The sequence below is a fragment of the Geotrypetes seraphini genome, chromosome 6 (assembly GCF_902459505.1).
Source record: "Geotrypetes seraphini chromosome 6, aGeoSer1.1, whole genome shotgun sequence".
In the NCBI taxonomy this organism is placed as follows: Eukaryota; Metazoa; Chordata; class Amphibia; order Gymnophiona; family Dermophiidae; genus Geotrypetes; species Geotrypetes seraphini.
Window position 1 is genome coordinate 129,568,620 of NC_047089.1, and position 26,252 is coordinate 129,594,871.

Genomic DNA, 26,252 nt, shown 5'->3' on the forward strand with positions numbered 1-26,252 from the left:
TCCGCTTCATGTGCCATTCTTAGCTTGTTACAAGGGCTAGGTATATTGCTCTTCGCTTACTTCTCAGCCTCATGTGGTACTGTTCCCGAACGGAGTACAGTATATTCTTTCAACTCTTGGAAAGCCCTGTCCGGGGTGCAGTCTTAGGGTACTTCTTCTCAGTTTACCGAAGGCTTCTTTCATCCTTGTCTTTTGAGACTCTAAAGGGCTGTGCTGTTGAACACGGGGTTTCTTGTGGCCTTGGCTGCAGCTCGGCGGTTTTCAGAGTTGTGGGCCTTGTTCGACGGGGATTCCTATTTCTGATTTACATAATCTGGGGTGTCAGTTCGGATGGTACCACACTTTCTTTCTAAGGAGATGTCATACTTTCTTTTGTGACACTCACTTTTCCTTCCTTCTTCCTGGGAGGAGAAATGGGGAGCTGTGCTTTTATTCACTGCATTTTTTGAATGTGCGTAGCGTTCTCCCGAGCTAGGTTTCTAACGACGTTTAGTTGTTTAGATCACCTGTTTTGTATTCTTCAAGGGACGCCTCAAACAAATGGCGGCGTCCAAAGCCTCCATCACTCGATGGACATTATTTACGCTTGCTTGATGGCAGGGAAGCGGTTGGCGTAATGGCTTCATGGCCATTACACCAGAGCGACGGCTACTTCTTGGACTCGGTCCAGAGGTTATTTCCTTGGAGGGGTTTTGTATCGCGGATGCTTTATCTTTCGAGAGTGCTTTATCTCAGCATTTCCAGTTGGCTGTGGGGGCGCATGCGGTGGATGCGTTTAGTGCTTTGGTTGTTGCGGAGGCAGCGTTTGCTTCCCACCCAGATTGAGGATTGCTTTGCTACATCCCATTGGTCTCTGGATTCATCTGCTGCTGTTGCTAAGGAAGGAAAAATTATGTTCTTACCTGTTAATTTTCTTTCCTTTAGACGCAGCAGATGAATCCAGAGCCCCACCCTTTCTGCGTATTGTCTGCCGGTTTTTTCTTTTGCAACTTTCGCAGTTTGTTGTTATTGATGGTTGTATTCTGTATTATTTCCTTTTGGGATTTGTTATGGGAAATCAGTTTTTTAAATGCTATGCCTATTGCTGGTTATGGATGCTTGGGCAAGGAGGTATACTGGGGATACAGGAGGAGTGCCAGCCAATAGGACCACCTGTTAATCAGTTTCTCTATCTCCGCCAGCTGGTAGATGTGAGCTATCCCATTGGTCTCTGGATTCCTCTGCTGCGTCTAAAGGAAAGAAAATTAACAGGTAAGAACATAATTTTTCCATCCCGTGCCCCTTCTCTCCTTTGTACATGATTGATTTAAACTCTGTCACCTCTCCATTTTTCTCTCTCTGTCACCACCCCCTCTCCTATGCTCTGGCATATCTCTCTTCTCTTTTCTTTCCTTCCCACCTCACGGTCTGGCATCATCCCTTCCCTGATTCCCGGCATCTCTCTCCTTTCCTTTTCTTCCATCTCTCCCTCCCCCTCCATGCTCTGACATCTCCTCCTTCCTTTCCCCCTTCCTTTTCCCTTGATCTGGCATACCTTCCTCCTTCCCTCCATGCCCTGGCGTCTCTTCTTCCCTCCAAGCCCTGGCATCTCCTTTCATTCCCTCCAGTTGGGTACAGCAACACTCTCCCCAATTCTCTCCCCCTCTGCTCCCTTTCCTCCTTCTGTCACCCAAGGCCTGGTGTCCTGAACTTCATCTGGCAGCAGCAGCATTCACAATTCACTGCTATTGCTGGCTTCAGGACTTCCTCTCTGTCGGGTCCTATCTTCATGAAAACAGGAAGTAGGGGCCCCTACTGAGGCTAACCTGAATACGTTTACTTTTTGGGAACAGTGTTGGTTTGGCCAGGATCAGGAGGATCTCCTGGCAAGTGTTCAAGATCGCAGGCTGACGGCTTTGCCTGGGAACAGGACGCATTCCTCCAGGGGTTCAGGGCCCTCAGCGTTTAGTCTGTATTGGATATCCTCACCAGTATGATAGTCCTCTCCCCTCAGGGCAGAAGTGCCCTGTGTTCCCCAGACCCTGTTTCATGCCCCCCACCCGCCACCAGAAAACACAGTTCTGGCATCTGACCTTCGTCTCTGTACCACGCATTGGGGGGGAGGGTGCGGCAGCTGTCTACTTTCTTGGTGGCATGGGAGTCCATCACATCCGACCACTGGGTCTTGGAAGTGTTGCGAGATGAACTCACTTTGGAGTTTTCACGTCTTCTTGCCATATACTTTCTGGTTTATCCTGCAGACTCGATCTTCCCACTGACTCGATGTGTTTCATCGTCCCAATGAAAGACTTCAAAGCTGGAGAACGAGCCCGAATTTCAAAATGTTCAATGCAACCCTAAAGGTGCAGCACTTACACATGGAGATGGTGCTTTCCGTCATTGATTCACTAAAGCAGGGGAAGTTTCTGTCCTCCCTAGATTTCATAAACAAGTATCTGTTTATCTCCATTGTTCCAGCACACAAGAAGTTTGCGGTTTTCACATTCTGGTGCTGCAATTTCAGTTGTGGCTCTTTCCTTTGGATTAGCGATGGTGCCTAGGACTTTCACCAAGATGGTGGTAGTGGCAGGTTATATTCACTGTTTGAGTGTCCTGGTCCACATGAATCTGGACGCTTTTTGTTCTGAACTCCCTCTCTGGCAGAGGGATTCCAGATGGTTCAACAAGTGGTCCGCTTGCTGCAGCATCTGGACTGGATGATCAACCTTCAGTGGAGTCACTTGAAGCCACTCAGGATTTGGAGTACCTGGGGGTTCGCTTTCTCATGGGTTAGAACGTAGTGTTCCTCCTATCTACCATCATAAGAACATAAGAATTGCTACTGCTGGGCCAGACCAGTGGTCCATCGTGCCCAGCAGTTCGCTCCTGCAACGGCCCTTAGGTCAAAGACCAGTTCCCTAACTGAGTCTAGCCTTAGCTGTGTACGTTCTGGTTCAGCAGGAACTTGTCTAACTTTGTCTTGAATCCCTGGAGTGTGTTTTCCCCTATAACAGCCTCCAGAAGAGCATTCCAGTTTTCCACCACACTGGGTGAAGAAGAAATTCCTTACGTTTGTATGGAATCTATCCCCTTTTAACTTTAGAGAGTGCCCTCTCGTTCTCTCTACCTTTGGGAGGGTGAACAACCTGTCTTTATCTACTAAGTCTATTCCCTTCATTATCTTGAATATTTCGATCATGTCCCATCTCAGTCTCCTCTTTTCATGGGAGAAGAGGTCCAGTTTCTCTAATCTCTCACTGTACGGCAATTCCTCCAGCCCCGTAACCATTTTAGTTGCTCTTCTCTGGACTCTTTCAAGTAGTACTGTGTCCTTCTTCAATACGGCGACCAGTGCTGGATGCAGTATTCCAGGTGGGCCCGTACCTTGGCCCGGTACAGTGGCATGATAACCTTCTCCGATCTGTACGTGATCCCCCTTCTTAATCATTCCTAGCATTCTGTTCGCCCTTTTTGCCGTACATTGCGCGAACAGCTTCATCGACTTGTCGACCAGTACTTCCAAGACTCTCCGAGTACTGCACTGAACATCCTGTATTCGTGTTTAAGATTTTTGCTACCGACATGCATCATCTTACACTTGTCCACGTTGAACCTTATATGCCATGTTGCGGTCTATTTCTCGAGCATGTTGATATCACGATGCAGGTCTTCACAATCCTCCTGCGTCTTCACTACTCTGAATAACTTTGTATCGTCTGCAAATTTTATCACTTCACTTGTCATACCAATTTCCAGATCCTGACGGCCTGACAGCTTTTCCAGGTCGCCGTACTTGAAGAAGGCATGGTGAGCGAGGCACAAAATATATATATCCCCAGGTTCAGAAAGGGGTGCAAAAAGAGTCGAACAAAAGACCCGGCATGGATAACCAAAATAGTGAAGGAAGCAATAGGCAATAAGAAAAATTCCTTCAGAAAGTGGAAAAAGGACAAAACTGAGGGGAACTGGAAAGAGCACAGGAAAAATCAAAAAGAATGCCACCGTGTGGTTCGAAAAGCCAAAAGAGAGTACGAAGAGAGGCTAGCCAGGAAAGCACGAAACTTCAAACTGTTCTTTAAATATGTTAAAGGGAAGGAGCCGGCTAGGGAGGAGGTAGGACCACTGGACGACGGAGACAGGAAGGGAGTGGTGAAGGAGGAGAAAGAAGTGGAAGAAAGGCTTAACATGTTCTTTTCGTCTGTATTTACAAATGAGGACACATCAAACATACCGGAACCTGAGCAATTCTTTCATGGAAGTCAAGCAGAAAAATTAACATCCATAGAAGTGAGCCTTGAAGACGTAAGCAGGCAGATAGAAAAACTAAAAACTGACAAATCCCCGGGTCCGGACAGAATACATCCAAGGGTTCTGAAGGAATTAAAGGAGGAGATAGCAGAACTACTCTAGCAAATTTGCAACCTATCCCTGAAAACAGGCGTGATCCTGGAGGATTGGAAGATAGCCAACGTTACGCCCATCTTTAAAAAGGGATCAAGAGATGACCCTGGAAACTACAGACCGGTGAGTCTGACCTTGGTTCCGGGAAAAATGGCGGAAGCTCTGATAAAAGAAAACATCGATGAACATTTCGAAAGGAACGAACTTCTGATAACCAGCCAACATGGTTTCTGCAAGGGTAGATCGTGCCTAACGAACTTATTGCACTTCTTCGAGGGAGTTAACAAACAAATGGACAGAGGAGACCCCATAGACATCATATATCTAGATTTCCAAAAAGCCTTTGACAAGGTGCCCCATGAATGTCTACTCTGGAAACTGAAGAACCATGGGGTGGAAGGAGATGTTCATAGATGGATCAGAGACTGGTTGGAAGGTAGGAAGCAGAGGGTAGGAGTGAAAGGCCACTACTCGGACTGGAGGAGGGTCATGAGTGGTGTCCTGCAGGGCTCGGTGCTTGGGCCGCTGCTATTTAATATATTCATAAATGATCTAGAAACAGGGACAAAGTGTGAGATAATAAAATTTGCAGACTATAGAGGACTGCGAAGAATTGCAAAGGGACTTGAACAAGCTAGGGGAATGGGCGACGAGGTTGCAGATGAAGTTCAACGTTGAGAAATGTAAAGTATTACATATGGGAAGCAGAAACTTGAGGTACAACTATACGATGGGAGGGATATTATTGAATGAGAGTACACAGGAAAGGGACTTGGGGGTAATGGTGGACATGACAATGAAGCCGATGGCACAGTGCGCAGCGGCTGCTAAGAGAGCGAATAGAATGCTTGGTATAATCAAGAAGGGTATTGCGACCAGAACGAAAGAAGTTATCCTGCCGTTGTATCGGGCAATGGTGCGTCCGCATCTGGAGTACTGCGTCCAGTTTTGGTCGCCGTACCTTAAGAAGGATATGGCATTACTCGAAAGGGTTCAGAGGAGAGCAACACGTCTGATAAAAGGTATGGAAAACCTTTCATATGCTGAGAGATTGGAGAAATTGGGTCTCTTTTCTCTGGAGAAGAGGAGACTTAGAGGGGATATGATAGAAACTTACAAGATCATGAAGGGCATAGAGAAAGTGGAGAGAGACAGATTTTTCAAACTTTCAAAAAATAAAAGAACAAGAGGGCACTCGGAAAAGTTGAAAGGAGACAGATTCAAAACGAATGCTAGGAAGTTCTTCTTTACCCAACGTGTGGTGGACACCTGGAATGTGCTTCCAGAGGATGTAATAGGGCAGAGTACAATAATGGGGTTTAAGAAAGGATTGGACAATTACCTACTGGAAAAGGGGATAGAGGGGTATAGATAGCGGATTACTGCACAGGTCCTGGACCTGTTGGGCCGCCGCGAGAGCGGATTGCTGGGCAAGATGGACCTCAGGTCTGACTCAGCAGAGGCATTGCTTATGTTCTTATGTTCCTGGGGCTTGTGGTGGTGACCATCAGTGGAAGGTCTGTAGGCCAGAGCTGGACTGAGTTTCTTGCAGCAGGCTTTGTTGTCCCATTGGAATCCACAACGGGACCTATTGCTTGGCCTCTGGAATTTGTTGGTGGCGGTGCACAACAGTATGACGTTGTGGCTGCTTCCCTTGGTGCTAGCCTGTGGCCTTATGCTCTGGATTCAGATTTGGCGACTCTGTCATAGGATGTGTCTCTCCAGTTAGGGGGCAGTTTTTAGGTCTGCTCCGGTATAGGGACGGTGTTTCCCCCTCAGGTCGGATCAACTATTCACCTGGAATTGTAGGTGTCTCGGCTGCCTCTTTGGCCTTTCCAGGCCCTTCTCTGTCATCGAGCTGTCCGAGTGTCCTCAGATGTTATCAGGATGGTGATTTCCGTCCACTGGTAGGGGGGTCTAAGGGTGCCCTCCTCTCCCCAGAGTATGGTGTCTCAGTTGGTTCTTTCGCTGGACAGATAGACTCCGGGTTGCGCTGTCTGCAGGGCATGGAATGGATGGTGTTTGGGCAGTCTTTCTCAGTTTTAAGACCCTAGACCCAGGACAGTGTCTCTCTCTAGGAGGGCTTTAGAGGGCATAGTGCCCTCATGGCAGCTGCGATGAGACCAGCAAAGAGGGCCTGGATGCTCTGGTGCAATTCTGGCCACAGGAGGGCCTTCTTTATGCCTTCCCTCCATGGCCTATATTGGGGCATTTGATGCTTCACATAGAAAGTGCCTGGAAACTGCTGTTGGTGGTTCCTGATTGGCTGAGACTACCATGGTTTGCCGCCCTGGTGCGGCTTTAGCTGGGCCAGGGGAGGCTGAGTTTGCCCTATTTCCCATGGTCCCCCTCTCTTAGGGGCTGATCGCTTTGCAGGACCTGGGTCCCTTTGGTCTTGCATCTGTTTTTTGAGAGCAGAGTCTTGTTGGCCATTGTTCTATTGTGGTGATAGCTGTGCTGCTTCACGGCACGTGGAAGGCCATGATGGTGACCTACATGGAAGTTTGGTGGTGTTACCAGGTTTGGTGCACAAGATGTCAGGAGGATTTTTATTCTCACTCAGTTCTTCAGGTGCTGGAGTTTCGGTGGGATGGCCTGAACAAGGGCCTTACAATGGCTTTGATAAAGGGTCAGATTACCTGGTCCCTATCGCCTTAAGAGCTTTGGCAGTTCTCCGGATGTGGTCCATTTCCTATGGGATATGGCTCGTTTGGGGCCGCCTTTGCACCTCCCTTGTTTAATGTGCAATCTTCTTCTGGTCTCCGCTCCCTGGCTCGTTCACTTTGAGTCTCTGGAGCCGGTGTCCATGTTGGATCTCTCTCTTTCTCTCTCAAGACATAAGAATTGCTGCTGCTGGGTTAGACCAATGGTCCATCATGCCCAGCAGTTCGCTCACGCGTCAGCCCTCAGGTCAAAGACCAGCGCCCTAACTGAGACTAGCCCTACCTGCGTACATTCCGGTTCAGCAGGAACTTGTCTAACTTTGTCTTGAATCCCTGGAGGGTGTTTTCCCCTATGACAGACTTCAGAAGAGCGTTCCAGTTTTCTACCACTCTCTGGGTGAAGAAGAACTTCCTTACGTTTATACAGAATCTATCCCCTTTCAATTTTAGAGAGAGCCCTCTCGTTCTCCCTACCTTGGAGAGGGTAAACATCCAGTCCTTATCTAGTAAGTCTATTCCCTTCAGTACCTTGAATGTTTTGATCATGTCCCCTCTCAATATCCTCTGCTCTAGTGAGAAGAGGCCCAGTTTCTCTACGCTGTACGGCAACTCCTCCAGCCCCTTAACCATCTTAGTCGCACTTCTCTGGACCCTTTTGAGTAGTACCATGTCCTTCTTCATGTACGGTGATCAATGCTGGATGCAGTACTCCAGGTGAGGGCGCACCATGACCCGGTACAGCAGCATGATAACATTCTCAAATCTGTTTGTGATCCTTTTCTTTATCATTCCTAGCATTCTGTTCGCCCTTTTCGCTGCTGCCGCACATTGCGTGGACGGCTTCATCGACTTTTCTGGGAGGTCTCTCTAAGTACCGCCCCGGACATCCTGTATTCGTGCATAAGATTTTTGTTGCTGACATGCATCACTTTACACTTATCCACGGTATTCCTTTTGACTGTCCTGTCAGCTTGGATAGTTTGGAGTTTTCAGCTCTTTTCTATCGGGTTCCTTATTACGTTTTGTGGATTCCGAGGTGCCCTTGCGTACAGTTCCTTCTTCCTCTGAAAGTAGTTACTGTTTTAGCTGTGTATCGGGTAGTTCACCTTTCGACATTTGTTCCTTCCAGTTCAGGCCAGGGACTGAGCTATGCGGTCTTTGGAGGTAACCTCTGAGTTTCGGGTTTAGGTCCACCAGTTTGTCTAGTGGGTCCTGCCCACCGTGCAAGGGCTAGCCTGCCTTTGGAGCTCCCATTTCGTGATGGATTTGAGCGACTGTTTCTGCAGTTTATGTAGCGGCAGGGGATGAGCCTCCCCTCAGGGTGAGGGTTGCTGAAGTGCAGTGAGGTGGTGAGAGGGAAGGATGGTGGTGGAAAAAAAAGGAACAGATGTGGAAGGGGGGTGGAGAGGAACAGACGCTGAAAGGAAATGGGGAACAGAGAATGGGGAGAAGATGCTGAAGGGAAATGGGAAACTGAGAGTGGGGAGAAGATGCTGAAGGGAAATGGGGAACAGAGAGTGGGGAGAAGACAGAGATGCCAGACTAAGGGGGGAGCAGAGGGAGAGACACAGTATCAGAACAAATGGAAGATGCAGAGAGAAGACAGACAGTGGAAGAAAGTAATTGAGTGAGAAGATGAGGAGAGCAGAAACCAGACAACAAAGGTAGAATTTTTTTTTTTTTTTTTTTAGTTGTGTTGATAAAAATTTATAAACAAAGCCCTGCCAGCTGAACATCTTTCTCTAGTTCAGCAGCCAGAACTTTGATTTATAAGGAAGGAATAAGCTAAATATTGCAGTACTGAGGCTTGTATGGATGCTGCGGGGATAGTAGTTGCGGGGACGGGGCAGGGACAGTGGTTGCTGGAACGGGGATGGAGTGGGGACAGTGGTCACGGGGATGGGGCGGTGACAGGTTACGGTGGTCGCGGGGACGGGGACAAGTTTTGTTTTTTTTTTGTTTGTTTTTCCTCCTGTGTCATTCTCTAGTGCAGATTTACAAGAAAGAAGATTAGCAGAGGTAAGAACCTAATCTTTCGTTACTGGGGAAACTCCCCGTGCCCCTCCTTCTCCTTTCTTGTGGTTCTATGGAGTTTGATTGCTTTAGTACTAACTGAAGAGGGAGCTGTTCTCCACTGCAGAAGGAGAGGTATTCAAAATCTTAGTGCCACCCTTCTGCAGATTTGCAGCTAATGGGAATCAACAGCTAACGTACGGACTCCTGTGTATATTACCAGAAACAAGATTATTCAGGTAAGAATCTAATCATTCAGTCTGTTAATCATCATAACTGACTTCTTGATCATGTCATTCCCAACTCTAAAAGACATAAAATACAAGACACCTCATAGCAAATCATTTAAGTACCAAATTGCAAAAGTATGGAACTCGCTTCCCATCAAAATTCATGCAACCACTATATGTGCACCATTCCACAAAAGTCTGAAAACATGGCATTTCAAGAAGTCACTGTTAGGGGCCTAAAGAGTCAATTTATTGAGTAACCGTTTATTACAATGTTGGTGGTTACTTACTGTTTTACATGCTTTATCTTACATTACAGGTATAATATGTATAAACTTTATGTAATATGTATAATAGAGAATGACATGGGGACAAATTTTTCTCCGTCCCCACAGAACTCAATTTCCCCGTCCCATCCCCATGAGTTTTTTCATTGTCCCTGGCTCATTCCTGTAACCTCCCTCCCTCCGCAATCACTCTAGCCGACCACTTCGCGAACAAAATCCACACTCTAAAACTGTCTCTTTCAGCTCACAGCCCCGATCCCCCACTCAACCTACGCGCAGCAGACACAGAAGGTTCAATAGCCGACATGTCCTGGACCTCCTTTGTAAATCCTGACTGGAATCTATTCCTCGAACTTTATTCTAAATACGCCAATTCCAACTGCCTATTAGACACTTGTCCTCCCACCATCATGAAATGCGCCCCCCCATCATTCAAAGCAGAACTCTTCAATTGGGTATCTCTATGCCTGTCCACTGGACATTTCCCGTCCGAACTTGGCCACATCCTCATTTCCCCTATCCCTAAACAACCCAAGGAGCCAATCTCTTCCATCACCAACTACAGACCCATCGCCAACATACCACTCTTCCAAAAACTCATGGAAGGTCTTGTCAACAACAACCTTACGAATTACCTCGACAAGTACAATATTCTTCATGACTCCCAGTCCGGTTTCCGCCCAAATCATAGCACCGAAACCGTCCTAGCTGCCCTGACAAATTACCTCCTCCACCTGTTCTCACTGGGTAAAAGCGCCCTGATACTTCAATTCGATTTGAGTAGTGCCTTCGACCTGGTCGACCACGACATTATGCTCAACTGCCTTGACTCCATCGGCATCTCCGGTCAGGTAATAGATTGGTTCACAGGCTTCCTAACCAACCGTACCTACCAGGTCCACAGTAATGGAGCCTTCTCCCACCACTGGCGTAACCCTTGTGGAGTCCCACAAGGCTCTCCCCTATCCCCCTCCCTATTCAATATTTACTTGACCCCTCTGGCACGAAGCCTAGCAAACTCTAACCTAAAATCGTTCATATATGCAGATGACATCACCATCATTGTTCCCATTACCTCACTCACTCTAGAAACGGAAAAACTCATCGCATCTATCCTCACCAAGTTAGAACTGTGGACCTCAAAACTCAAATTAAAATTGAACTCTGAAAAAACCAAAATCTTCCTAGCGAGTCCCAACCACAAATTAACAAACACTTCCCTCAGATTGAATGGGTTAGATTACCCTATCTTACCCACCATAAAAATCCTTGGAGTCATCCTGGACCGCACCCTAACCTTCGATGACCATACCAGTGCCCAGGTGAAAAAATGTTTCTGTACCCTCTGGAAACTGCGCACCATCAAACGTTACTTCGACCACCAAGCCTTCCGTCTACTCGTCCAATCTCTGGTATTAAGCATATTAGACTACTGCAACATTATTTACCTGGGATCCTATAAAAATACCATCAAACGTCTTAGAACAGTCCAAAATGCGGCCGTCCGCCTCATCTATGATCTCAAAAAATACGACCATGTTAGCCCCTACTACACCAAACTCCATTGGCTCCCAGTAGAGGCAAGGATCATCTTTAAGTTCGCCTGCCTCTGTTTCAAAACTCTAACAGGATCTTCCCCAATCTACTTGTCTGAGCACCTTGAAATAGCAGGCCCCTCTCGCACACGAAACGCCCACCTATTCACCTTTCCCTCCCTAAAAGGCTGCCTCTACAAGAGATTCACTGATAGAACCCTAGCATTCCAAGCGGGCAAATGGAACAATTGCCTTACCGCCCTCATCTCCAACTCTCCACCCTACCACCTGTTCAGGAAGTCACTAAAAACCTACCTCTTCGACAAATTCCGCTAACGCTGCCTTCCCCCCTTCCCTGCACCCTCCTGACCTCGACATGCCTCCATTCCCTCTGACTACGCCCCCCTCCCAAGCCACTATGGCCTCTCTTTCTCAAGCTCTGTTTTATCTAATTGCCCTGCCTTTCCATAGCCTCATATTTAACATCACTGTAAATGTACCACCGCTTTAACATGGAACATCGCTGTATACGTACAGTCTCTTCTTTAGTATATGCCTTTTTATTACTGCTATTTATGTAACATCTTTGTAAATATAATAACACTGTAATATGTATCATCGCTGTAAATGTACAGTCTCTTCTATTGTTAACCGCATTGAACTTCCATGGTATTGCGGGATACAAGAATAAAGTTATTATTATTATTATTATTATTATTAAATGCACAAGCCTCAGACAGTTATGATTTTAAAGTGTTTGAGGCTTGTGCTGATGAGGATGGAGCTTGCAGGAATGGGGCAGGGTAGGAAAAGAACTCACGGGGACGAGACAGGAAAATGAGTTCCCGCAGGGATGGGGAAAATTTTGGCCTCCTGTCATTCTTTAATATATAACTTTATGTAGTGATATGCTGCTTGTAACTAACCTAGAACATCGATTTGTGAGGATTGTGCAGGATATAAGATTGATTGCACATAACAACACAAAGTTGTAGGCATATCTATTCTGGAGAAAGTGAATATGTCTGATGTTGGTCCAATATGTTGTCTAAAGCTGGTGATGTACATGAGCTTTTGTGACCATATTAGACAGCTGTTTCTCAATGATGTATATAGCATCTATTCATGAGCAAATAGTTTTAAATCATTTTCTGTTGGAGGTGTTCAAGGATGGAGCTGCTAATTTGCCTTTGTTTTTCTACAGTCGTTTAAGAGGAGGTTTTTCCATTTAATCCAACTGGGAGATGGGTCATACAACCTTAATTTCTACAAGGATGAAAAAATCTGTAAAGAACCCAAAGGCTCAATATTTCTTGATTCTTGTATGGGTGTAGTACAGGTAAGGTAGTAGTATCTTAAATAAGATTTGATAAAATGATTTGTGTTCTAGATACAAGTATTCCAATTTTATCAAATTCTAACTTCTGGATTGGGGTAATCTCATTTATTCGATTTATTTTAAATTCTCGTATACTGCTAATCAAGCTTGCTTGACTATTTACACATGCACCTAAGAAATTCAGCCTCTGCTGTGTTTAAAGGAAAAGGGTGCACCTGTGAAATAGCTGTCCTTCTTACCTCTAAAATATATAAATATTGCTAGCTGAGTCTTAAGGGCCTGTTTTACAAAGCTGCGCATCAACAGCCCTGAAGTCCTTTCAATTTTCAAGTTTATTAGTGTTTTTGATTAATCGCTTAATCACAATTCAAAGCGATGGACATAAATAATAAACAATAAAATTACAGTATTAGGGAATAATACAATACTTAACATAAACTTAAGTCTGAACAGGACTATTAACAAACTTAACAAACAAGAATAAAGGGGAAAAAGGGAATTGAACTACAAAATATTAAAAATAGAATAATCAAGGAAAAAACACAAGGGAGGGGATGTAAAATTCCATAGTCATAATCAACTCAATAAATAAATCCAAGAGAGATAACTAATAATCGAAAGCATCTTTAAAAAGAAAAGTTTTTAAATTAGTCTTTAAATCTCTATGGGCTTCGAGGCTGTTACCGCGCTGCAGCCACTAGCGTGGCTTTGTAAAACAGCTCCTAAGAGTAAGTTTATTTGATTTTTTTTTCTTATATACTATCTTTCAGAAACTTCTAAACGGTTTACAGTTTAGTTTAAAAAAAACAACCCAAAAAACCAGAATCAGTTATAGGCAGATTAATTATTGACTGAAACGAAACAGAAGAGCTAAAGGAAAGAAATATAGTGTAATAAAAGAAAAATAGAGGAAGAAGGAAAAACACAAGAGGGAAGGGAGAGTGTGTAGATTATTCCTCTCGAGTTATTTTCTCATACATTAATATAACATAAAATAATGAACAGAAATTTGATAATGAAGTTGATACACAAAACCAGAGTGGAATTGTCCCAATCAGAATGGTGAGCACCAAAAACGTGTCCTTCAGCTCATCTGATAAATACAAATGCCTTTATTCATCCAAAGTCTCATATATGCATCCAATGACTCAACGACCCATAAATAAAGAGGGATATTTTTTCATAAAGCAGTAATACCAGTTTGAATTATGAAAATATCCAAGAAGCCAGTAATTTCTTTCAATTAAAGATACAGTAGAAAGAACATCAAACACAAATAATCTTGGCAATTATATACACATTGTAATAGTTATTCCAAGAAAGCAAACATACTAAGCCAAATGTGTAGCAATTAGAATTAAATAGAATACCTTGCCCAAATTTTGTCTAAAGAATAGTATAAGAATTTGAATTGTACTGATTCTCCTTGAAGTAACAAACCAAGCAAATTGGAATACACTTATGCACCTACTGTATTAAGTTTGCTGCCATATGCTCTTTGTATGAGCTACTACTGTGATATGATTTGTACAATAGGACTAAAGACTTCAGGCTCCTCAACCGTATGGGAAAACCTGCTAGTATGTCATGCAGGGTAGCCTTTATTCATTGTGTCAATCAAGGGCTTAAAACACTGATTTTTCAAATCTATTTAGCAAGGCTGCTTTAAACTGTTCTCAGTCAGCAGTCTGGTGCACCTTTTGAATCCATCCCAAAGTAGATGGGTTGGCATCCTTATTTTTAGCCAAAATAGCCAATCTTACTGCTAGAAATTTTTTAAAAATAAAATAACTTGAATAAACTATGATCCAAGATGAAACAGTCCAGACATGCGGCTCAGTGGTGACATGTAGCATTGCCAGAGTATATGATTGCCTTATATGTTCTGCGATTTGGGAACAAAAATTCTATACTGTACTCCAAAATGTTACTAACTGTGGGCAATACCACCATATGGGCCTAAAACTGCTTATCTCACTGCATTGAACACTGTTCTCAGAGGAGAAGCTTTATCTGGAAGTTACATCATTGAAACATCATTGAAACAGGTGAAATTGTCTCGATTCCGTTGCTTGATGATGACAATGCAAGGCGTTCGATTGTGGAATGCATTGCCTTTCAAAGTAGAGTGCTCCGTCCTTCTTAAAGTTTAGGAAGTTGGCTAAAACAGTGCTGTTTGAGAAATATTTCTCATGTAAGTGGTGATGCTAGTTCTTAGACCTTTTTGTATTGAGGTTGGTTTTTTAGACATTTTCATATTTTAATATATTATCTAATGTTTATTTGTTAAATTGAGTGTTTTTCTTGTAACACTCAATTGTAGATGTAGCAAGTAAGAAAATTGTTTAATTAAATAAATTGATTAGAATGAGTATTATAGATGCTACTGAGTCTGAAGAGAAAATGTCATCTCAGTATTTTATATTGTAAGTCTTGATGAAAAATGGAAGTGGAAATTTTCCTTTAGTTCAGTTTGATTAGTTCCGACTGGTTCTGGTGAAAACTTCACTGAAGTTTCTGCCCCCATTTTAGTCAACAATTTTGAGGGCTCTGTAGAATAAAGCTTTCAATTGTTTAGGTGAGTGGTCCTTCCAAAATAGTCTCAACTGGATTCAACACTCATAGAAACTTATGTATCTGTAGAAAATGTTCCAGCTGTAGAACTTCAAATGGATTTGGTGGTAATTTACAATGTACTGTACATTACAAATTGTACAGTATTATTGTACTCAAATTACAGTATATGCTTGTAAATGGGGAGAAGTCAACATTTCAACTTATAGAAGTTGACCACTTTTTCCACACAAAGCATGGACCACAGAATTATCCAAGTCTACAATATAGATACTGCCTGATCACTGTTGGAAAATGGGGCAAAACATCAGAACATAAGAATTGCCACTGCTGAGTCAGACCAGTGGTCCATCATGCCCAGCAGTCTGCTCACACGGCGGCCCTCTGGTCTAAGACCAGTACCCTAACTGAGACTAGCCCTACCAGCGCACGTTCTTGTTCAGCAGAAACTTGTCTAACTTTGTCTTGAATCCTTGGAGGGTGTTTTCACCTATAACAACCTCTGGAAGAGCGTTCTAGCTTTCTACCACTCTCTGGATGAAGAACTTCTTTACGTTTGTATGGAATCTATCCCCTTTCAACTTTAGAGAGTGCCCTCTTGTTCTCCCTACCTTGGAGAGGGTGAACAACCTGTCCTTATCTACTAAGTCTATCCTCTTCAGTACCTTGAATGTTTCGATCATGTCCCCTCTCAATCTCCTCTGTTCAAGGGAAAAGAGACACAGTTTCTCTAATCTTTCACTGTACGGCAGCTCCTCCAGCCCCTTAACCATCTTAGTCGCTCTTCTCTGGACCCTTTCAAGTAGTACCGTGTCCTTCTTCATGTACGGCGACCAGTGCTGGACGCAGTACTCAAGGTGAGGGCGTACCATGGCCTGATACAGTGGCATGATAACCTTCTCTGATCTTTTTGTGATCCCCTTCTTTATCATTCCTAGCATTCTGTTTGCCCTTTTTGCTGCCGCCGCACATTATGTGGACGGCTTCATCGACTTGTCGGTCAGAACTCCCAAGTCCCTTTCTTGGGAGGTTTCTCCAAGTACCGTCCCAGACATCCTATATTCGTGCATGAGATTTTTGTTACCGACATGCATCACTTTACACTTATCCATGTTGAACCTCATCTGCAATGTCGATGCCCATTCCTCGAGCTTGATTATGTCACGTTGCAGATCTTCGCAATCCCCCTGCGTCTTTACTACTCTGAATAACTTCGTATCATCCCCAAATTTAATCACCTCACTCATCATACCAATGTCCAGATCGTTTATAAAGATGTTGAAGAGCACGGGAAAGATGTTGAAGAGCATGGGTCCAAGCACCGAGCCCTGCGGCACCCCACTGGTGACGCTCTTCCAGTCCAAGTATTGTCCATTTACCCCCCACTCTCTGTTTCCTATGCTCCAGCCAGTTTTTAATCCACGTGAGTATTTCACCCTCAATTCCATGGCTTGCAATTTTCTGAAGTAGTCGTTCATGCGGAACCTTGTCGAACGCCTTCTGAAAATCCAGATATACAATGTCGACCAGATCGCCCTTGTGTATCTGTCTGTTTACTCCCACAAAGAAGTGCAGCAAGTTCGTCAAACACGATCTGCCTTTGCTAAAACCGTTTCTGGGAGCCAATGTTATAACTCAGGCCAACGCAGGCTAGCAGTGGACAGTTTACCCAAAAATGTACACAAATAGTACTTTTTAAAAATTTGGAATAATCAGTTCCACTGCTGCAAAGGGTTGTCTTTAGTGTTATTTGTGGATTCCTCTCCACCCACAAGAAGGCAGAGAAAGGCACCTGGTACAAGACAGGGTATAGCATAAGTATTACTATATTCATTTTTATATAAGCCCTGGTGTTGAGAAAATTTGTTTGGAAAAAAAAACCCCTCCATTTGTGCAAGTCTGCCCTCACTCTTCCCAGTATTACAGGATAATGTACTTTGTGTTGGATTGATAGATGAGAAGGAAGTATCAATTCTAAATGTCTCATCTCTTGGGTTATCATATTCTTCTCCAAAAACCACTGTGTAAACAATCATTGTGCACATCTTTGCATATTTATTCCATTATATTACAAATTCTTGCAGATTTTTCTACACACAGTTGACAGCTGAAAGCAGGTATGGAAGGAGAAAAAGCCTCAGAAATTATCAGGGTTAAATACTTATTTATAATACCCCTTTCAATCATGGGCATAAAAACCTCCATCCTCTCAACTTCAGTTCTTAACTTATTTGACTGTTTATTTTCTAAAAAACCAAATTTCGCTCATTGCTAATATTTATTAAACACTCCCTTCAAACAATCTCTCCATCCCAGATATCCTCTTCACACAAAAAACTAAGGGCTCCTTTTACTAAGGTGTGCTAGCGTTTTTAGGAAAGGCACTTATCTTTGTGCACAATTTATGCAAAGCCTTTTGATAATTAATAAAAATATTTATTGCACATGCTATTTACTAAGACCAATGACCAATGATGAAAATACCACCCCAGTAAGGGCACAAATAGAATTAGAAGTAGTGCCTTGGGTGTTTGAGGTCTAGCAAGAAATCCACTTATTGTAGATTTGTCCTCACTATCTGGTATCTATATTAATTGGACATTTCTTTAAGTTTCCTTATCTAGTTGATAAAGGTAAGACGAGCCTTTTTTGTTCTCTGACAGCTAAGCTGAATACAACAATACTTTTTTTTTAAAAAAAAATATATGTTTATTAGAGGAACAAAGCACAGGAGAAATATACAGTGGTCAAGCTGGAAGCACCACAATAAAAACATCAATACAAGTGAACATTGCTACCAGGCGAAGAATCAAACAAGCAAACAAATAAAGAGAACTCCCATGCAAAGTCCCAATTTTATACATAAATACAGAAATCCACACCCCTCCTTTCCTATGCCCTCCCCCTCAGCCCCCCCCATGCATCCTAGGAATCGGACCCAATATAGAAAGAACTCCAACAGTCCTAATAAGCCACTGATTGCCAACTAGTGTCACCCCTTTTGCGCTGTCGCTCCCAAATCGCCATCTGGGACATACTAGCCTGCCACTGCTGGATCGTAGGACGCACCTCTCCCACCCAGTGTTGCAAAATAAGCTTTTTAGTGAGCCCCAGAGCTATCATCACAAAGCGTCACGAAGGCTCTGTAATACCATCCTCAACTAGAGATCTCGTGACACCAAGCAGCAGAGTCTTATTAGACCACTCCAGAGACTGCCCCAAAACAACCTCCACCGCCCGAAGCACCTGCACCCACAAAGATCCCACAAAAGAGCATTCCAAGAAATGATGCACCATCGTACCTCGGAGAGCCGCGTGGGCAAAAAACATCCGGCCACAGGCCCATGGCACTCCCTTTACATCAGATTATGTAAGCCCTGTGTAATACCTTAAAATGGATCTCTTGCAAAGCCACATTGGGGGTAGCCCCAGCACCCTCAACAAAACACAAAGTCAAGTCCTCAACTGTGACCTCCTCTCCCAGCTCAGAGCTCCAAGCTTCAGCCATTGATATCCAAAACCCGGCAGGCTTCCAGGACCTCCCCAGTTTATACCAGTTCGATAGCGTGTTAAACTCTAAAGAAAGGGAAAGGAAAGCCTGATCTAGCAGGGAGAAAGCGGGCACCTGCCCAGTTCATGAGCGAAGTGAGGAGCAGTAACTACGAAGTTGTAAATAAGCCAATATGGATCCCGCACTCCATGCCCAAGAATCCTGACAAGTTTAAAAGCTAGGAATCAATCCTGAGCCCAACTCGGTGACTTGGCCCACAAACCGGCTGCCGGTCTTGCGAGCTCTCACAAAGAAAACATGCCCACCAGCGGGAAGTGAGGATTAGCCACGAATTCCACAAAGGGGGAGGGGCCCGTCGAACCCCCCACTTCCCTGCGCCACCAATACTACACGCTGCGCAAGGGTTGAAGCAAGGAGGCACAATCCCCAGCTCTACTCCCCAAAACATTAAACACCGACGCCGGATCCGCCAACACTTGCCAGAACCCTTTCGGGGCAAACCTAGATGCACCAGAGTACACCTCATGCACCCAGCGGAGCAAAGCCGCCACATTATAGAAACGGAGGTCAGGTAAATTCACTCCCCCATGGGCACGTTCCCTAATCAATTTATGATATCCAGTTCTCACCCTCCGAGAGCGCCAAATGAAGGAAGAAACAATACCTTTATAAACCTGCACATCCGCGTGTGTAATCCAAAGGGGCGCCATTTGCAGGGGATAGAGCAATTTCAGCAGGAGGACCATCTTAATAAGAGCAATTCGACCAAGAAAGGAAACCGGAAAGTCCATCCACCTCTGGCATAACACTCGAATAGCATCCAATTTATCCACCACATTTTTCCGATAGACCACCCGAGGATCTGCATGTAAATAGACCCCCAGATACTTAAGTGTACCCTGAGACCACTGTAATGGAAATGCGGGATCATTATGTGAGAGCAGATTGCGAGTGAATTGCCAGAGCCTCAGATTTGTCAAAGTTGATCTGCAAACCTGAAAACGCACCAAAGTGACGAATAAGCCCTATCAACACAGGAACTCCCGTACCCACATCACCCAAGAAAATGAGCATATCATCTGCAAACAGGTTGATTTTAAATTCCTGAGACCCCAACTGTATACCACGCAAGGCCAGATGTTGCCGAATCTTGGCTGCTAAAGGTTCTAGGGTTAACACAAATAACATAGGAAAAAGTGGGCATCCTTGCCGAGTGCCCCGAGCCAAGGAAAAGGGGGAGGAGGGTGCACCATTTACCAAAATCTGTGCAGTCGGCTGCTCATAAAGAGAACGGATCCCAGCCAGGAAACCCCCCAAAATACCCAACTGTGGCAAGACCCAAAACAGGTAATCTCATAAAACCTTATCAAATGCCTTTTCGGCATCGAGACTGGCAATAAGGGCATTTTCCTGGCCGGGATGCCTCCTAAGCAGGGCAGGATTTTGCAACACCGCCAATGCTCGCAGGACATTGGCAGAGGAAAACCGGCCCAGAACAAATCCTGCCTTGTCCGGATGAACCAGAAAGGGCAAAACCTGACCAAGCCGCGCAGCCATGATAGCAGCAAATAATTTGATATCTTGGTTTAACAAAGAGATTGGCCTATAAAACCCCAGCTGGTCCTCCGGTCTACCAGGCTTTGGGAGTACAACAATATGGGCGTGGGTAAGTCTATGCGGAGGCAAACCCCCTTCACAGAGGGCCTGACATAAAGCTCGGAAGGGGCCCAACACCCCGATCCCCTAGCAGTTTATAGTATTCGGGGCCCAAGCCATCAGGGCCAGGTGCTTTAGCTAGTTTTAATGCCCTTATAGCTCTCTGAATTTCCACCGCCTGCACAGGTGCATTGAGCTTATCCCGCTGGTCTTATGTCAAAGCAGGAAGAGAAAGGTCATGAAAAAATGCATCTCGCTGCTCAGTGTCACAGCTCCCCCGATCATACAGGGTCTGATAGAATGTTACAAAGCTCTGTTGAATAGCCGACAACGAGATCACCTCAGAGCCATCTGGAGCCCTTATTTTAGAGATATTACGCTTGCGGGCTCTTTGACTGATCAGAGAAGCCAGAAATTTCCCTGCTTTATTTCCCCAACTGTGCAATGGATACTTATACATCTGGATGTCCCATAAGGCCCTCTGAGCCAACAGCTCATTGATTTAATAATAATAATAATAATAATAATTTTATTCTTGTATACCGCCATACCCAATAAGTTCTAGGCGGTTCACATCTGTTAATTAAGATCCGCGATGACACACGGATTTACAAAATTTTAACAAAGTTACAGGCAATGAAGAGGGGAGCGTGGGAACGCTTTAACTGAGATTTAGCAGAGGTAAAGGTAATACAGAAGGTATGGTTGGAAGGTATGAGATAACGAGAGAGAGACCAAGTGGGGGGGAGGGGGGAAGTGGGGGAGCAGAAGGAAAGGGGTGGGTGTGGGAAAGGGGAGAGACAGGGGGCAAGGGGGTTAAAAGACCTGTTCGCGGAAAAGGTGCATTTTGAGAAGTTTTCTAAAACTAAGGTAAGAGGGGGCCTCGAGTATCATTTGGGCAAGCCAAGGGTTCAACTTATCTGCCTGGTAAGCAAAGGTTTTGTCGAGGAATCTTTTAAAATGACATAATTTTAGGGATGGGAAGATGAACAGCTGGATTCTGCGGGATTTCTTGTTGGTGAGATTCAGAGTGAAATGGTGATTGAGGTATCTAGGTAATAGGCCAAAAACTGTTTTGTAGCAGAAGCAGGCGAATTTGAATAGGACTCTGGATTCGAAAGGGAGCCAATGCAGTTGGTGGTAGAAAGGCGTGATGTGGTCCCATTTGTTCAGGCCGAATTTGAGGCGGACGGCAGTGTTCTGGATCAATTTTAGTCTCCTAATGGTTTTCTTCGTGGAGCTCAAATAAATGACATTGCAATAGTCTAGTATGCTGAGAACGGAGGACTGTACCAGAAGGCGGAAAGAGGAGTCGTCAAAGTATTTTTTTATGGTGCGCAGTTTCCAGAGCACCGAGAAGCATTTCTTGACAGTGAGATCGGTGTGATTTTCTAGAGATAGATGTTTGTCTAGAGTGATTCCCAGTATTTTTAATGTTTGTTCGAGGGGGAAGACCAATCCTTTCACTTGGATTGTGGAGTCTTTGATTTTTTCATTGGGGTTGGCTAGGAAGAATTTTGTTTTGTCCGGGTTTAGTTTTAATCTGTAGGATAGCATCCAGAGTTCTATCTGATTAAGTATGCTTGTGATGTAGGCTAGTAGTTCTGGGGAGAAGGTGGTAAGTGGGATGACTATTGTGATGTCATCTGCATAGATGAAGAATTTGAGTTTGAGGTTATGAAGGAGGTTACCCAGGGAGGCAAGGTAGATATTAAATAGTGTGGGGGACAGGGGGGAGCCCTGCGGCACCCCGCAGGAGTTGACCCAGCTAGATGAGGAAGCGTCGTTTTTGAGTACTCTGTAGGATCTGTTTCGTAGGAATCCGTGAAACTAGTTGAAGACCTGGTCGGAGATGCCAATGTGGGTCAGGCATTCTAGGAGAATGCTGTGGTCTACTAGGTCGAACGCACTGCTCAAGTCGAGTTGAAGGATCAAGGCGCTGGAGCCCAGGCTAAAGAGGGGTGCAAGTGGTCAATTAAGGCTGCAATGATGGTTTCGGTGCTGTGGTCTGCGCGAAAGCCCGATTGATTGTCACTTTATATGTTGAATTTATCCAGATATGCGGTGAGTTCAGCATTTACCACCCCTTCGGCTATTTTGGTGAATAGTGGGATGCTAGCGATAGGTCTGTAATTAGAAGGGGCGTTTGGGGGTTCTTTCGTGTTTTTTATGATTGGGGTTAACATAATGTGGCCTTGATCTGGTGGGAAGTATCCTGAGGAAAGTAGGAAGTTCACCTAGGTTAGCATGTTGGCTTTGAAGTGGATGGGCGCAGTTTTCATGACGTTTGGAGGGCAGGTGTCTAGTTTGCAGAAGGAGTTAGAATATTTGTTGTAGAATTTGTTGAAGGTTTCCCAGACCAGTGTTTTGAATTGGTTCCAGTTTAGATCTGCTCTGGATCCTTGGTCTGGTTTGTATATGTCGGTGTCAGGAAAAATGGGAAAAAGCTCAAGGGGATTAGTCGAGGTAGGTAAAGTAGATCTTAGTTTTTGGATCTTGGAGTTGAAGAAGTCAGCTAAGGTGTTTGCGGTTAATGTGGAATCTTCATGGTTGTTGGTGAGTGTCTCGATGTAGTATAGGTCATTAACCAGCTTAAAGAGATTGCTACTGTTATTTGTAAAGTCACCAATTTTGTGTGAGTAGAATTTTTTTCGTTTTTCCTTGGTAAGGTTTTTATAGGTTTTTAGTTTAAGTCTCCAGGCGTCTCTATGTTCCTGGGATCCGGACTTTAGCCATACTCTTTCCGATTTTCTGAGGTCCCTCTTCATCTGTAGTAGCTCTGCGTCGAACCATCCCTCCAGCTTTGTAGTTCTGATTTGGCGGGTTTTTATGGGGGCTATTTCGTTTAAAATGTTTGTGCTGTCATTGATCCAGTTGGTCATAAGTTGTTCTGTTTCTTAGCTTTGTTTTGTGTTCTTTTCGTAGCGGGCCCAGAATTCCTCTGGGTCAATCTTTCTCCTGGTGGTGAGAGTTTTGATATTTCTTGTTTTGCTGTTTTTTGATTTGGCGTCGCAGCCCCAAGTACCGACTCTTGAGTGCCACAGACCCTGATTTATGCAGCTCCCCCCTCACCGACCCCAATTGGCGTGCCAGATCCAGCAGTGCCCGGTCTTGGACCTTCCTCTTGTGTGTAGTATAGGCAATAATCTTACCCCTTAGAACAGCTTTACTAGCCTCCCGGAACAACACCTCTGAAACATCGGAAGAGGGGTTGTCTGCTAGGTAAGAATCCCATTGTTCTATGAGAAAAGTCCGGAAGTCTGCGTCTTCATACAAGGTGGGATTCATTCTCCAATCAGACAACGACCTCTGTGGCACCTGCGGATCAAGTAGCTCCATCCATACTAAGTGATGGTCAGAAAAAACGCCATCGTCAATCATCACTTGCTTAACTCCAGACAATAGGGACGGGGCCACTAACAAGTAGTCTAAACGACTATGCACATTGTACATGGGTGAAATCAGATTCATCAGGATGGCATGTACGCCACAGGTCCACAAGTCCCAACTGAGAATTGACAAAGTTGACTCCCTTGTGTTCCCCTTGCTGTAAACGAGGCTTAGGAGGTTTGCAATCAATAAGAGGATCAGCAGTAATATTAAAATCCCCATCAAGCACTAGCTGGTACTCAGAAAAAAGGGGCAAGGGCAGCCACAAGAACAGAAAAGAAGCGATGGGAATAAACATTGGGAGCATATATTGAACAAAAAGCATATTTGTTCCCCAAGAACTACCCAGTCCAGATCGCAAATCGACCCTCAGGGTCCGTAAGCAGTTTGTGTAGCGTACAAGTATGTTTCTTATGGAAAAGCACAGCTATGCCTCTTTGTCTGCTATTAAAAGAGGCATACACAAGTTCACCCACCCAATCCCTTCATAACTTGGCATGCTCAAAGGCACTGAGGTGCGTCTCTTAAAGAAGCAAGACATCCACCTGCTGTTTCCTACAGTACTGAAGCATCTTGCTGCGCTTTATGGGGGAGTGCAACCCATCAACATTAAAGCTAGCAATTTTAACACCACTCATAAGAGCAAGGTATAGCATTGGTGTATGTGAAAAACCATAGATCACATGGGGCAATAGCAGCGGCCTCCGAGCCAAGCCGACACTTTGCCCACTCACACAAGAAATCATACTGAGCCAGACTCCCAGGATGCAGCCCACCCTCCCACCCCCTCCCCAACAAAACTTCCTGTTCTTTCAGACAAACCCCCCAACCCTCACAGACATCTCCCCTAGCTGCCCCCCACCCCCACTCAACAGCTCCCCATCCCAAAGCCACACTCTCATCCACAGCCCCATAACACCAACCCCAACTACAAGCAGACACAGATACTCACACTCCCTCCTAACTCCCTCCCCCCTCCACCCCCCATGATTGAGTCCAATAGCAAAAAACAGTGTTGTCCATGACCTATGTGGGAGCTAAAATGCAAAGGCATGCAACAAGAACCTGAAACAGAAAACTTGGAAAACTGGGAAGGCGGCAAGCCCCCCCCAGCAAAACTGAAAGGAGTCCAAGAAGAGTCCAACGAAACTCCGGCGAAGCTCCTGAGGGGAGGTAGCCCTGCCAGAAATGCCTACTTTTCGGGTGCCCCAGGAGAGGCCCCCCTCCGTCCAAGGCAGCAATCACAAACAGCAAGGTCTTCCAAAGAGTCTCTCTCAAGGTGACACCAGAGACACCACCATGTACAATGATGGGCCCCTCTCCCCTAAAATGGAAACACAAAGAGGAAAGGGGAATCAAAGAGCATCGTACAAGGCTGGATCGCCGCCAGGCACCCATTAAGTAGAGAGCATCAAGGTGTTCACAGAGTCCCTACTGGGCGGGGAGACTTTCGATGAAATGCTTCAGCTCCTCCACCTTGGATGCAGTAAAGGTGCGATTCTCATGGGTCAAGCGCACCTTAGCCGGGTATAAGAAGGCAAATCTGATTCCTCTTGCGACCAGTTGAGAGCAACCTTAGTAGAAAAGTCTTGAAAGATCAAAATCTTAGTGCCCTCATAAGCCAGATGCCCGGGATTTCTTAAATAAATCAATTAGGCAAGCTTTTATAGCATAATTGTGGAAACGGGCCAGCACGGCTCTCGGTCTGCCATTACCATCATTCTCTCGTCGCTGCCCCACACGATGGACACGCTCCACCACCACAGGGCCCGCTTGTTCTGGCAGGCCCAGCTCCTTCGATAGCCACCTCTCCACAAGATGAAGGAGCTCAGGATCCCGAACACTCTCTGGGATGCCAATGAGCCTAAGGTTCTTCTGTTGGACCCTATTTTCCTGGTCCTCAACTTTCTCCATAAGTTGACAGACTCGTGCTTCCAGAGAGTCCAGCCTACCGTCGGCCACCCCCACATGATCTTCCTGGGCCTACAATCTCACCTCCACTTGTTGAAGTTGTACCGCTTGGCCCGCCAAGGTGTCCTTTAATTCGTCCATGGAGGCATGCAGTTTAGCAAGTTTATCATCCAGCAACTGCGATAAATGCCTCATGGACACCTGCAGCACATCGTCGGAGCGGTCCATCGAAACGTCCGTTTGCGTCCCCGCCATCTTGCACGCCGGGCTCCCACACTGTTTCACCAGCTGGGAAACTTTTGGTGGCATGCCCCGCGACACAAAGACGAAATCGGCGCCTCCCAGATCGCAACGGCGTGCCCCTGCACTAACTTAAACACAGGCGTCCGAAAAGGAGTCTCCACCCGTCATGGACCGCTAGTAAGGGGGAGAAATTGGGGAAGTCGGAGCGGAGCTCTGTGCTCAGACGTCTGCTCAGGAACCAGCCATCACGTGACCCCCCCCCCAACAATACTTTGATCATGACACTTCTCATTCCCTTATTCTCTCCTGTTAATCACTAGACTAGATTACAGTAGCATTGCATACCTTGGTTGTTCACACTAAAATCTGAAGTCCATTCAGAATACTGCTATTAGGTTATTATGTCATTCCCGGAAATCCGATCATGTCTCCCCATTACTTCATCGCCATCATTAGCTTCCCGTTGAACAATGCATAATATTCAAGTTATTGGTCTTGACATTTAAGGCATAGGATAGGT

General features: G+C 45.1%; 1 protein-coding gene across 4 annotated transcripts in view; it reads left to right on the forward strand.

The window, feature by feature from the left end:
- Positions 1-26,252, forward strand: part of DOCK9 (dedicator of cytokinesis 9) — a 1,074,749-nt gene that overhangs the window by 372,077 nt on the left and 676,420 nt on the right. For all 4 annotated transcript variants that reach the window (XM_033947591.1, XM_033947593.1, XM_033947592.1 and 1 more), the window contains exon 7: positions 12,313-12,447. In XM_033947591.1, the coding sequence (XP_033803482.1) occupies positions 12,313-12,447 (135 nt within the window). The remainder of the gene's footprint in view (positions 1-12,312; positions 12,448-26,252) is intronic.